The sequence below is a fragment of the Antennarius striatus genome, chromosome 2 (assembly GCF_040054535.1).
Source record: "Antennarius striatus isolate MH-2024 chromosome 2, ASM4005453v1, whole genome shotgun sequence".
NCBI lineage: Eukaryota > Metazoa > Chordata > Actinopteri > Lophiiformes > Antennariidae > Antennarius > Antennarius striatus.
Window position 1 is genome coordinate 25,194,680 of NC_090777.1, and position 10,753 is coordinate 25,205,432.

The 10,753-nt window shown below is 53.0% G+C and overlaps 1 protein-coding gene and 1 pseudogene across 1 annotated transcript in view; both read left to right on the forward strand.

Moving 5' to 3' along the window:
- LOC137606013 (pleckstrin homology domain-containing family G member 5-like) overlaps nucleotides 1-6,127 on the forward strand; it is a 29,066-nt gene extending 22,939 nt beyond the window's left edge. Inside the window, 11 exon segments of the mRNA XM_068331036.1 lie at nucleotides 2,351-2,542; nucleotides 3,070-3,246; nucleotides 3,831-3,926; nucleotides 4,015-4,215; nucleotides 4,315-4,425; nucleotides 4,885-5,034; nucleotides 5,121-5,258; nucleotides 5,341-5,460; nucleotides 5,557-5,603; nucleotides 5,605-5,687; nucleotides 5,876-6,127. Coding sequence (XP_068187137.1) covers nucleotides 2,351-2,542; nucleotides 3,070-3,246; nucleotides 3,831-3,926; nucleotides 4,015-4,215; nucleotides 4,315-4,425; nucleotides 4,885-5,034; nucleotides 5,121-5,258; nucleotides 5,341-5,460; nucleotides 5,557-5,603; nucleotides 5,605-5,687; nucleotides 5,876-6,000 — 1,440 coding nt within the window. The 3' untranslated portion in view covers nucleotides 6,001-6,127.
- On the forward strand, nucleotides 6,086-7,894 carry LOC137601861 (pleckstrin homology domain-containing family G member 5-like; annotated as a pseudogene).
- Nucleotides 7,895-10,753: the final 2,859 nt, after the last annotated feature.

Here is a 10,753-nt window from a genome sequence, read left to right on the forward strand (position 1 = left end):
TAAAAACAGGAATGCTGCACCAACCAGGTGACGAATGTTCCATCACCTGAAGGGCTTGGGGGACCCCCCCTCCCCCCTTAACAGCCCCTACCCCCCCCCCCAGCTTACATGCTGGTAGACAAACAACCCATTAAAGGTTCTGAAATGTGCTGTAAACAAAAGGGACTTCCTGTCTGGCCGTTATCGGGGCATTTCTTTCCTTGTTTTGCCGGCTAACGCCGCATTGTTCCAAGATTCCAAATAGAGATGTGCGATAACAGACGGACCTGGGGGAGGACGGACCTGGGGGAGGACGGACCTGGGGGTGAGGGTGGTCTGTCTGAGAACTGTGTGGTTCGAAAGAAAACAAATTGTGAATTAGTTGGAAAAAAGGACAGAAACACGTGAGAGACCGTGACTCCGCCTCCACACATCCACATCGCCCCTCCCCCTTTTCCCTCCCCTGGCCCCGCCTCCTCTTTCCTGCCCCACACAATGAGGCAGGATCCTCCTGGTTGCCATGACTCCAGGCCAGAGTCTGTGTGCAATGCAGCAGCCGACTGTTTGGACAGCAGGACGGGACGGAGAGGCGCGCCGGTTCAAAGGGACGCAGCAGCGAGACGCGAACCCAGAACCCGCCGGCTGGGGAGAGCGAGTCCTACGGGAGACGCCCGAGGAGGGACTAGTGTGACGGGGCTACGATCCTCGCCCGGCTGCTCCCGGGGGCGTCAGCGTCTTCTGCCCGGACGGTGTGGATGTTTCTGTTTGGAGGGTAGCAGCCGGACCCTGGATGGGCTGCGACCCCTGAACCCCCCCACCACCACCACCCCCACCACCACCAGAGGATTAGGATGGTTTTTGTTACCTTTGACATGCCTCTGGCTTCCATGGTGAGCACCGTTGACGCGTTGGGACGCTTGTGGTTTCCTTTAGACCGGTACGTGTTTGAGATGTTGACACTGTCACACCTGTGATCTGTCAGCTTTTACCGGGTTCCTGTTGGGCCCCTGGGGGTCCAGACGCTCCCTGTTGTTCTATGGAGAGCCAACGTTTCCTGTCACCTGCGTCCTTGACCAGCTGACCCAGAATTACCCCCCACCCCTCCTTTAAAGACCCCTTTTTGTGGGTCCAGACTGGCTCCTGTCGGTCTAGAACCACTCTGGAGTTCTGAAGACTCTCCAGAGTCTCTGTCCTTCCTGGTAATGTGTGGCTAGAACCTGTTTGGAAAATTGCGAGACCCCCCCACCCCACCCAGATTTACTATCTGGTTATGTAACCCTGAAGTCCTGCCTTAAGTCTAGGTCAGTGTTGGAGGTTCTTCCTAAAATGGGAAGCGGCTGAGCGGCGAGCGTTGGAGCATCAGGAGCAGCGCTGTCCTAATATTTACTTTCCCGTCTCTCCTAGTCGGAATCTGTCAGCAGACCTTTCTGTCCCGGTTCCTGCCCCCCCCCATCTCGTCTCTTCAAAGCTGCGTTGTCTTGCTCGCATAAACAGTCGTCCCATCGACCGCCGGGATCCAGACGACCAAGGGGGGGCGAGGGGCTGATAAGAGTCTGAGAGGAGTACCGCTGGGGGCTGGAACACCGTCTGCTCTACAGTCTTAATCTTTATTTAATATTTACCTAAAGACAGCCAAAGGTCAGGGGGGGGGTGGAGAGGGGGGGGGTCCTCAGTGAGGATGAAGGTGAATTGTATGAATTTAAGTTCAGAGTTTAAATTGTAAAAATCTGATCGTTTCAGTCATCTCCTGTGTGTGTGTGTGTGTGTGTGTGTGTGTGTGTGTGTGTGTGTGTGTGTTAAAGAATGTCATTGGAATGTGAGTTCCTTGTCACTGTTTTTGTTGGGGGGGGGGGGGGTCATGGCTACCTCTAGAGACCCCCCACCAGCCGACCAAAGCAAACTGCCTCCCCAGGCGCTCCTGTTTGTTTGCTGGACGCTCATTAAGTGTGTGTGTGTGTGTGTGTGTGTGTGTGTGTGTGTGTGTGTGTGTGTGTGTGTGTGTGTGTGTGTGTGTGTGTGTGTGTGTGTGTGTGTGTGTGTGTGTGAATGGAGGGGGTGGGGGGAGTGCTGACGGGCCAACAATGGGGGCCAAACAATGGCCAGACCCCCCCCCCCCGTCACCTTGTGAGGTCATCAGCTGACAGGAAGGGGCGGTCCTTCCCTGTCCTGTTTGCGTCTGATCGTCCCGGTGATGTCATCCCGGAGCAGAATTCCCCTCACACTTCCTGCTTGTCCGTCTGTCCTGTCCTTCCTCTAAACCCGTCCGTCTGACAGGAATCTGCCTGTCTTCCTCTTGGGGGGGGGGTGTGGGGGCAGTCTTCTCATCATGTGGTTGATTCTTCCTCACTGAGTCTTCCTCTCTCTCTTTCAGGGTCAGGCGCGACGGAGGAAGAACATGACAGAGTTCCTCGGGGAAACCAACATTCCTACCCAGGATGCCCTGGGGCAGATCGGGGGGTCGCTGCCCAGCGTGGGGGCGGGGCCGGACAGCTGGAAGAACCGGGCCGCCAGCCGCTTCAGCGTCCTATTCAGCTCCAACGCCGGAGCCGGACCCTTCGTCAAGGTGAGGCGACTGGCGCCGCGCTAGGATCGGGGGTCAGGAGGCCACGCCTCCTGAGTGAGGTCACAGATTGGTCCTTTGACTCCTGCATCTCGCTGTTAAGATGAATGCCCCCCCCCCCCCCAATCGGCAGCAGATGTCAGCTACAAACAGGACCTGTCAGTCAAGCATCATTGCCCCCCTCGCCCCTCCATTGCCCCATTAGGGCCAGAGATCCTGTACTGGGTCCAGGACCTCCTGTACCCCCGCCCTATTGTTGGGATGATCGACTGTCAGCCCCCTCCCTCTCTCAAAGATGTGCTTCTAGATCTGCTATAGTAATAAAGGTAGAACTGCACTTTAAGGTGTCAGGGGCCGTAACCCCCCCCTCCTCAGGCCTGTCAGTCAGAACAAAGGGCTGAATAGCAGCTGATGGGGGTAGAACATAACATCCGTGACGCTGTGTCCCCGTAGACGTGTGGCGGCTAGTTAGCCTGGTTGATGCTACTCAGGCGTGTCTGCTAATGCCCCCCCCCCCCCCCTCGTGGCAGGAGCTGGACCGTTTGGAGCAGCTCCAGAGCAAACTCCACTCCTACACCCTGTTCGGACTCCCCAAGGTGCCGCGGCAGCTCTCCTTCCACCACGACTCCTGGGAGGAGGAGGAGGAGGAAGAGGAGACCAACCTGACCATGGAGGACAGCTGGCAGACGCTGCTGGACGACTCAGGGGTAAGGCGGCGCCGGCGGCGCGGGGGGGAGGGGGGGTAGAGTTTATTCTCTTATCACCGTTAGCACACACCCCCTCATCAGTATCGATTCCCATCCAGCCAATCCCCTGACAGGAAACACGTCGGCACCCTACTTCCTGGTCTTCATCCGACTTTCACTTCCTCATCGCTGAAATTCCTCTCACCTGCCCGATCGGCCAATCAGGAGAGAGATCATGACTCACCTGTTATCTGTCAGTACATTGATCCTGACGGTCATTTCCAGACGTCCAGTAAACACGGCGCCGAAACTTCCTCATGTTTATGTAACTCAAGCATAAACCAGATCCAGGAAGATTTAAAGTTTTCATCCGAGAGTCCGACCTGAATCCAACCTGAATCCAACCTGAATCCAACCTGAATCCAATCCAATTTGGTGGTTCGGTTTTGGAAACAAATTTCTACATCAGGTTCTCGCGTCATCGTCTTGACGGTTTCTGTCGTGTTAGAAGATTTTAACGGATGAGATTCTGGAGTCTTTAAAGGAGCCGGTCCTGATGCTGACGGTTCTGGTGGCGTTCTAACCGGGTCTCTCTTCTCCTGCAGACGCTGACCAGGAGACAGTTCCACCAGCAGGAGGCGATATGGGAGCTGCTGCAAACCGAAGCTACCTACATCAAGAAGCTGCGAGTCATCACTGATGTAAGAGGAGATCAGATCAGACCCGACAGCGTCTGAACCCGGACCGGGCCGACCTCTGACCCCACGCCCTCTGCTCTCCTCCCTACAGCTCTTCCTGTGCGGGCTGCTCAACCTGCAGGAGAGCGGTCTGCTGACGGAGGTGGAACCCGCCAAGCTGTTCAGCAACATCCAGGAGATCCTCCGCCTGCACACGTCGCTGTGGAACCAGGTGATGGCGCCGGTTCTGGAGAAGGCCAGGCTGGCCCGGGCCCTGCTGGACCCCACCGACCTGCAGCACGGCTTCATGACGGTGAGTCGACGCCGCGCGGCGGGGTTTCTTCTCGCATCGATGTGTGTGTGTGTGTGTGTGTGTGTGTAACGTCTGACTCTGTGTGCCGGTCCGGTTCAGTTTGGATCCCGGTTCCGGCCCTACATCCGTTATTGCATGGAGGAGGAGGGCTGCATGGAGATGATGCGTTCGCTCCTCAGGGACAACGAGCTCTTCAGGACCTACGTCACGGTCAGTCCCGACTGTCTCGGGCCCAAAAGTGAAATTTTTATTGTTTTTATGTGTTTCTCTCCCGATAAATCAGTCTACATTTTGCCAGTGATTTTCTTTCATCTTTATTTTCTAAATTCCTTAATGTCTGTCACCTGTAAAAACATTCATCCAATAGTTGTAATATCTTTATCAGAAGTATTGGAAATATTCCATATTTTGTGTTTTTCCCATTTCGAGAAAAACAGGGTTTTAATGGCAAATTGTATATAAACATATAATGATAAAAAAATATATATATATATAATAACCTTTATATCTATAGATATGTCTGAGGTAATGGAAAAGATCTGATGCATTGAAAGAAAAAAAATATTTCTGTATTACCTTTTTTTTTACACTTTTATGAGACCCAGATAGGGTGTGTAGCCGTTTTAATATGTCCCTGAGGGTTAAATGTGTCACTTCCTGTCTGTGCAGTGGGGGGAGACACACAAGCAGTGCAATCGCCTTAAGCTGGCCGACATGGTGGCCAAACCCCACCAGAGGCTGACCAAGTACCCGCTGCTGCTGAAGAGCATCCTGAAGAAGACGGACGAGCCGTCGGCGCGGGACGTCCTCAGCGGCATGGTGAGGCGTCCGGAAACCCGGACCGACCCTATCGGTCTCCGTTGTAGCCGAGCCCGTTTCAGTCGGGCTGATGTTTCCGTTTCCAGGTGGGCGTGGTCGAGGACTTCATCAACAGCGTGGACTCCCAGATGAGGCAGCGCCAGGAGCGGCAGAAGCTGGCCACCATCTCCGCCCGCATCGACTCCTACGAGGCAGTAGAGGGCAGCAGCGAGGAGGTGGAGAAGGTGAGATTTCCGGGACGTCTTTGAAGACGTCTCTCCTTGCCCACCCCCCCCCACCCACCTCATGGTCTGTCCCCGCTTTTAGATCTTGAAGGAGTACAACCGCTTCGACCTGATGGCGCCCATGAGGGGGACGTCGCCGGAGGAGACGCGACAGCTCCACCTGGAGGGGGCGCTGAGGATGAAGGAGGGCAAAGACAGCAGGGTGAGCCTCGGGGAGGTGGGGGTGTCAGGTTTCTCCTCGCTCCCCAGCGTCTGGTTCTCCTGGACGGGACCTGAGATCCGTGTGTTTGCTCCTCAGATGGAGGTGTACTGCGTTCTGTTCACCGACCTGCTGCTGATCACCAACCGGTCAAACGGGTGGAGAAGGTCAAATCATCCGGCAGCCGCTCCTCATCCACAACGTGGTCTGTAAGGAGCTGAAGGACCCGGGTGAAGTGCTGACGGACCTGCTGAAGAAAACAGGACATTACAATAAACTAGATGTAGATCAGTGAAGCCTAAACAAACCGATCCGCTCAGCACCGGACGGGAAAAATCAATTTAAAGTTCCTCTGGGAATGTTTTTACCTCATTTCTGTGACGGAGGGCTGATTTTTTTCCCTCCTCCATGTCTGCAGGCTCGTTCATCCTCATCTACCTCAACGAGTTTAAGAGCGCCGTGGCGGCCTACACGTTCACAAGCCAACAGCGCCACCCAGGGGCGCAGCTGGATCGATGCAATTTGCAACGTGCAGGTTTGTAGAGCAGCTTTCCCCGTTTTCACCGAGAGCCGAGAAATACTCAGTCGTACAAATAGGTTTAATGTAATTATCATGAATTCTATCAATATGAGTCTTTATTGTCATTAATCCACGACGGCGCTGCAGAACCAGCTCTGAGGCTCGTACAGAGGAGGTCCAGCGGCAGCAGAACAGTCGGAAGCCATGCAGGGAGGGTGAGGAAGAGAAGAGAGGAGGAAGATGAGAGCAGCAACTCCACGACGAGCTCCCCGTGCCTGAGACACAAGGACCAGCAGAAATCCAGGTAGAGTCGGACCCGAACCACAAGGTTCATACTGTGACAGTTCTGCCTAGAACATACTATGGAAATGGACTAGTGAGGAATCCAGTGAGGATAACGGCAAATTTTCGCATATAAAAATAGTTTTACAGTGTTTAGTTATGTAAGAGCCAATCAGAAGCTTCCATCTTCAGCCATACTTTTTTTTAAAAATTTTTACTGAAACTCAAAACTAGAAGAAATAGAGACAAATTCAGTCAAACATAATTAATAGAAAATAACCACGCCTCTTCTCTCAGCCAATCAGAAGGCTCCACTGAGACCCTGTCAGTGATGGACGTGGATGAGGCCGAGCGAACACCGCAATCCCGCCCCTCCAACCTGACCCTGGAGGACGTCGTTGAAACGGGCTCTGAGTTGACCCCCGGGGTCCCAGATCCCACCAGCCCCCCCAGTAGGGTCACCGAGGAATGCTATCAGCAGACGGGGGCCGACGGCGAGGAGCTGGACCCCCAGTGTCGCTCCCTCTCCAAGGACAGCGCCTACGGGACCCTCTCCCCGGAATCCCTCCTGAGAGAACTGCGGCCCCCGCCGGACCAGAGCGAGGGGGAGGAGACGGAGGAGGAAGATGGGGATGAGGAGGAGGATGCAAAAACAGAGGAGGAGGAGGAGGATGTGACATCACTGGGGGTCCAGCTCTCCGTCGTCCAGAACTCCAAGCCTCGACGGCGTCCCCACGTCCAGCCCCGCCTCCAGCCCCGCCTCCACTGCCTCCAGAGGCTGTCCTCCATGACCCTGTCCCGGTCTGAGGACAACCTGCTGCAGCGCCTCCACCAAAAGGCCGCCATCAACCACACGCGCTCCCTCCCCTCCGAGGAGCCGGCCCGGGCCCAAGCCGGGGGCCGCGGACCCGTCGCTGCTGGCCCACAGCCGCAGCCTGACCACGCTGGGGCGGAACCCCCCCGAGCCGTTCTCCAGCGACCCGGACCGGTCCCACGACGGCCCCCGGAGGGTGGAGTCCAGGCACGGTCGCTCGCCGCCCAGCGGGGACGGAGACGAGTCCCCGAGCACCGGCTCGGACGGGGAAACGGAGCCCTCTGCTGGTGAAGGGGCAACAACGCGGCCGCCGGCGGTCCGGAGGAAGCCCCGCCCAAAAAGAAGAAATCGGCGGTGCAGCAGCACAAGAAGCTAACGCCTAGCTCAGCTGTACCGGATACGCACCACACTGGTGCTCAACTCCACCCTCACCGCATCGTAAGTCCCAATTAAACAATTAAATGTAAATGAATTTAATTCATGAATTTAAATTAAATTAATTTAAATTTAAAAAAAATAATTAAAATGTATTTAAAATCAGAATATAAAATTAAAAAAAAAAAAGTGTTACTCCAACAAATAAACTGACACCATGTGTTTGTCTTTTATTACAGGGAGGTGTGACCACTCAGCTGGACGCGGCCCAGTGGGACAAAAAACACTTCGATGGACGGAGATCGTCGACACACAGATGCACTCTGTCTCTCTCTCTCTCTCTCCCTCCCTCTCTCTCTCTCTCTCTGTCTCTCTCTCTCTCTCTCTCTCCTCTCTCTCTGTCTCTCTCTCTCTCTCTCTCTCTCTCTCTGTCTCTCTCTCTCTCTCTCTCTCTCTCTCTCTCTCTCTCTCTCTCTCTCTCTGATCTGTTCTTTTTTTCTGCTGATGCGTCGATTCCCAGCGGGGGGGGGGGGTGAGAGACTCATGAACTGTTTGCACTTTGTGACAGAAGTAGCATTAAGTCGGGGGGGTGGGGGTATGGAGGGGCATCCTCGCCCCCCCCCCCCCTTCAGAACCAGAATCAAAGAGACATGGCGTCACGCCGAGGGGGGAGGGGGCACGTCCTCTCAGACTCCTGGTTTGAAATTGCACAGCTGTCGATGTTTAGAAGAGTCACCAGAGGGTGAATTCCGCCGGACGCCCGGCGACGAGTCGTGGCGTTCCGCTTTTTCTGTATAGATGTGTGCGAATGAATGTCTGTCGATTCCTGACTGAACCAAATCTTGATCCCGCCCCCCTGTGACTAACGTTAACGCACCCAAAGACGGACAGGAAGTGGCTCCGGAAGCGTCCGGCGGTGCTTCAAACGAGCGAGATGAGCTGAAGGTGAGCGATGGAGGGATGTTTTGGGTTTTTCTGCACTTTTGGTGACATAAATATATATATGTATTAAAAAAAAAAAAAAAAGGCACCCAGTCACAGGAAGAAAGGATTTTTTTTTTCTTGTGTTTCTAACACTAATAAGAGGCGTCAACCACAGAAGAAGAACTCATGGGATGGATGACGCAAGCGAAGCCCGAAACCAAATAAGTTAACTGTGTTTACTTTTAGTTTACGTGTCATATTTATTAGCTTGCTATGTTTTATATATATATATATATATATATATATATATATATATATATATTGTTTAAATTGTTTTGCTTCCATGATTTGTATTTTGTTTTTTTTGTGGATGTAGTCTTAATAATTTCAACTCGCCAGGCGTGAACGTGCTACCAACCAAACTCATGTTTCCTTTTCAGGAAGTGTCTTACAGAATAAAACGAATAAAAACTAAAACGCCCAGTTGTGGTTTAATCCACACTAATGGACTGATTCTGGTGGGGGTGGGGTGGGGGGGGGCATTAAAGTCACACAAACCGCCCCAACGCTGACGAAAGCAGGTTTAGAAGAGTGACATCAGAGGTCGTGACCCCTGGCGGCTTCATGTGTTACGCCAAACTGAGCGGGTTAATAAGGGAACGTCGATAAATCTTGCTTTATTGTTGTATTCGTCATTCTGTTTAGGCTCCGCCTCCTGGCATCAGCTGCACGCACACACACACACACACACACACACACACACACGGGTCGGATCCTACCAACGTCCGTTCACACGCCTGTTTCCAAACACTTAAAGGAACCCGTTTCCTTCATCCGGCTGTCGGGTTCGACTGTCTGTCCAGCACGCCTGCGGGGCGGGATCCGGCCCCGGGGCCGGGCCCCTGGTCCGGCGGTGACATCACGACCACGATGTAGTTACAGGTGATGATATCAGCTAATCTCTGGATTACAGCATGTTGAATCCACACGGCCTCTAAGCTGCAGAGGAAAGAGCGCTCCCACTCCTGTGGGATTTTCTGTTTAATCCGGTCCCAGAAAAGCCCCCCCTCCACTCCACCCCCCCACCCTCCCACATCTGGCCCCATTGGGGATTTACTCTTGTAATCCTCAATTTTAAAATAGTTTTATTCTGCTTTAACGCTGATACGCTGGGCTTTAATTACTAAAATGCAGCTTTGTGCTGGGGCGGTGACGTCATACCACACGCCGCTTCATTAGCCCGCATGCTAACGCCGCCTGGATGCTACAGGAAGTGGCCGCCGCCCTGAGCGACTATACCTCCGTTTAATTCCAAGACATTTGGCGACGGTTCCTTTTTTAAAGCCACCGCACACAAACAGTTTCAGGTGCGACGGAAAACACACACACACACACACACACTTCACACACACACTTCACACACCTTCCCATGTGGCTCACAGGAAGGAGCAGCGACGGACGGGTTAACGCCACCTGCTGTGGCAGATGTCAGGAACCATGCTGTAAAAAATGTCCGATTAACACAAAGGGGCACTTTGGTAAATCCTGATTATGGGAGCACTTTGATTTATTAAAGGCCTCGGCGCTCGCTGGCGGCGGATTAAACGCAGGTAGACGCCATTGTCTGCTCAAACAATCCCCCGTCTAAGCCGGAGCCGTGTCCCGGTGGCCCGGACAGGCCCCCGGCTGGCTGCTGGGTCGCCCCTCCTGTAATCTCACCGGGGGCTTATAGGTCACTACAAGCGAACACCGACCCCCCCCCCCAGGAGGACGAGCTGATTGGATTTGGGGCGTGTTGTACAGGACATGGGACTGAAGCATGTTTACAAGAGTTGTGCTGTGAAAAGGCCCGCTGTCGGGTGGCAGCCATATGGTGTGGATAACCCCGCCGCCGCCGCCCACCAGAACATCTGGCCCCAGCAGGACCAGATCCCCCCCTCCCCCCCTCCATCAGCCCGGTGCCCTCGACCTTCACATCACCAGACGGATGCAAACACTCATCCAGTGATGAAGAGTTCTGCATCCTCCTCCAGCGCCGCGGAGATGTTCCTCACAGAACCGGTGAAGGACCAGCGACACTGAAAGACGTGTCAGACGTTAAAATCACCAGAAGGTCAGAAATCAAAGGGGAAAGTTTAAAAAAAAAAATATATATATATATATATATATATATATATATATATATATATATATATATATATACACACACACATAAATAAAATAATTTTAAAAAATTATATATATATTCTATATATATTTTTTATATATATGTATTATATATATATATATATATATATATATATATATATATATATATATATATATATATATATATATATATATATATACTCACACTGGCCTTCTCCCTCGTCTTTCTATCG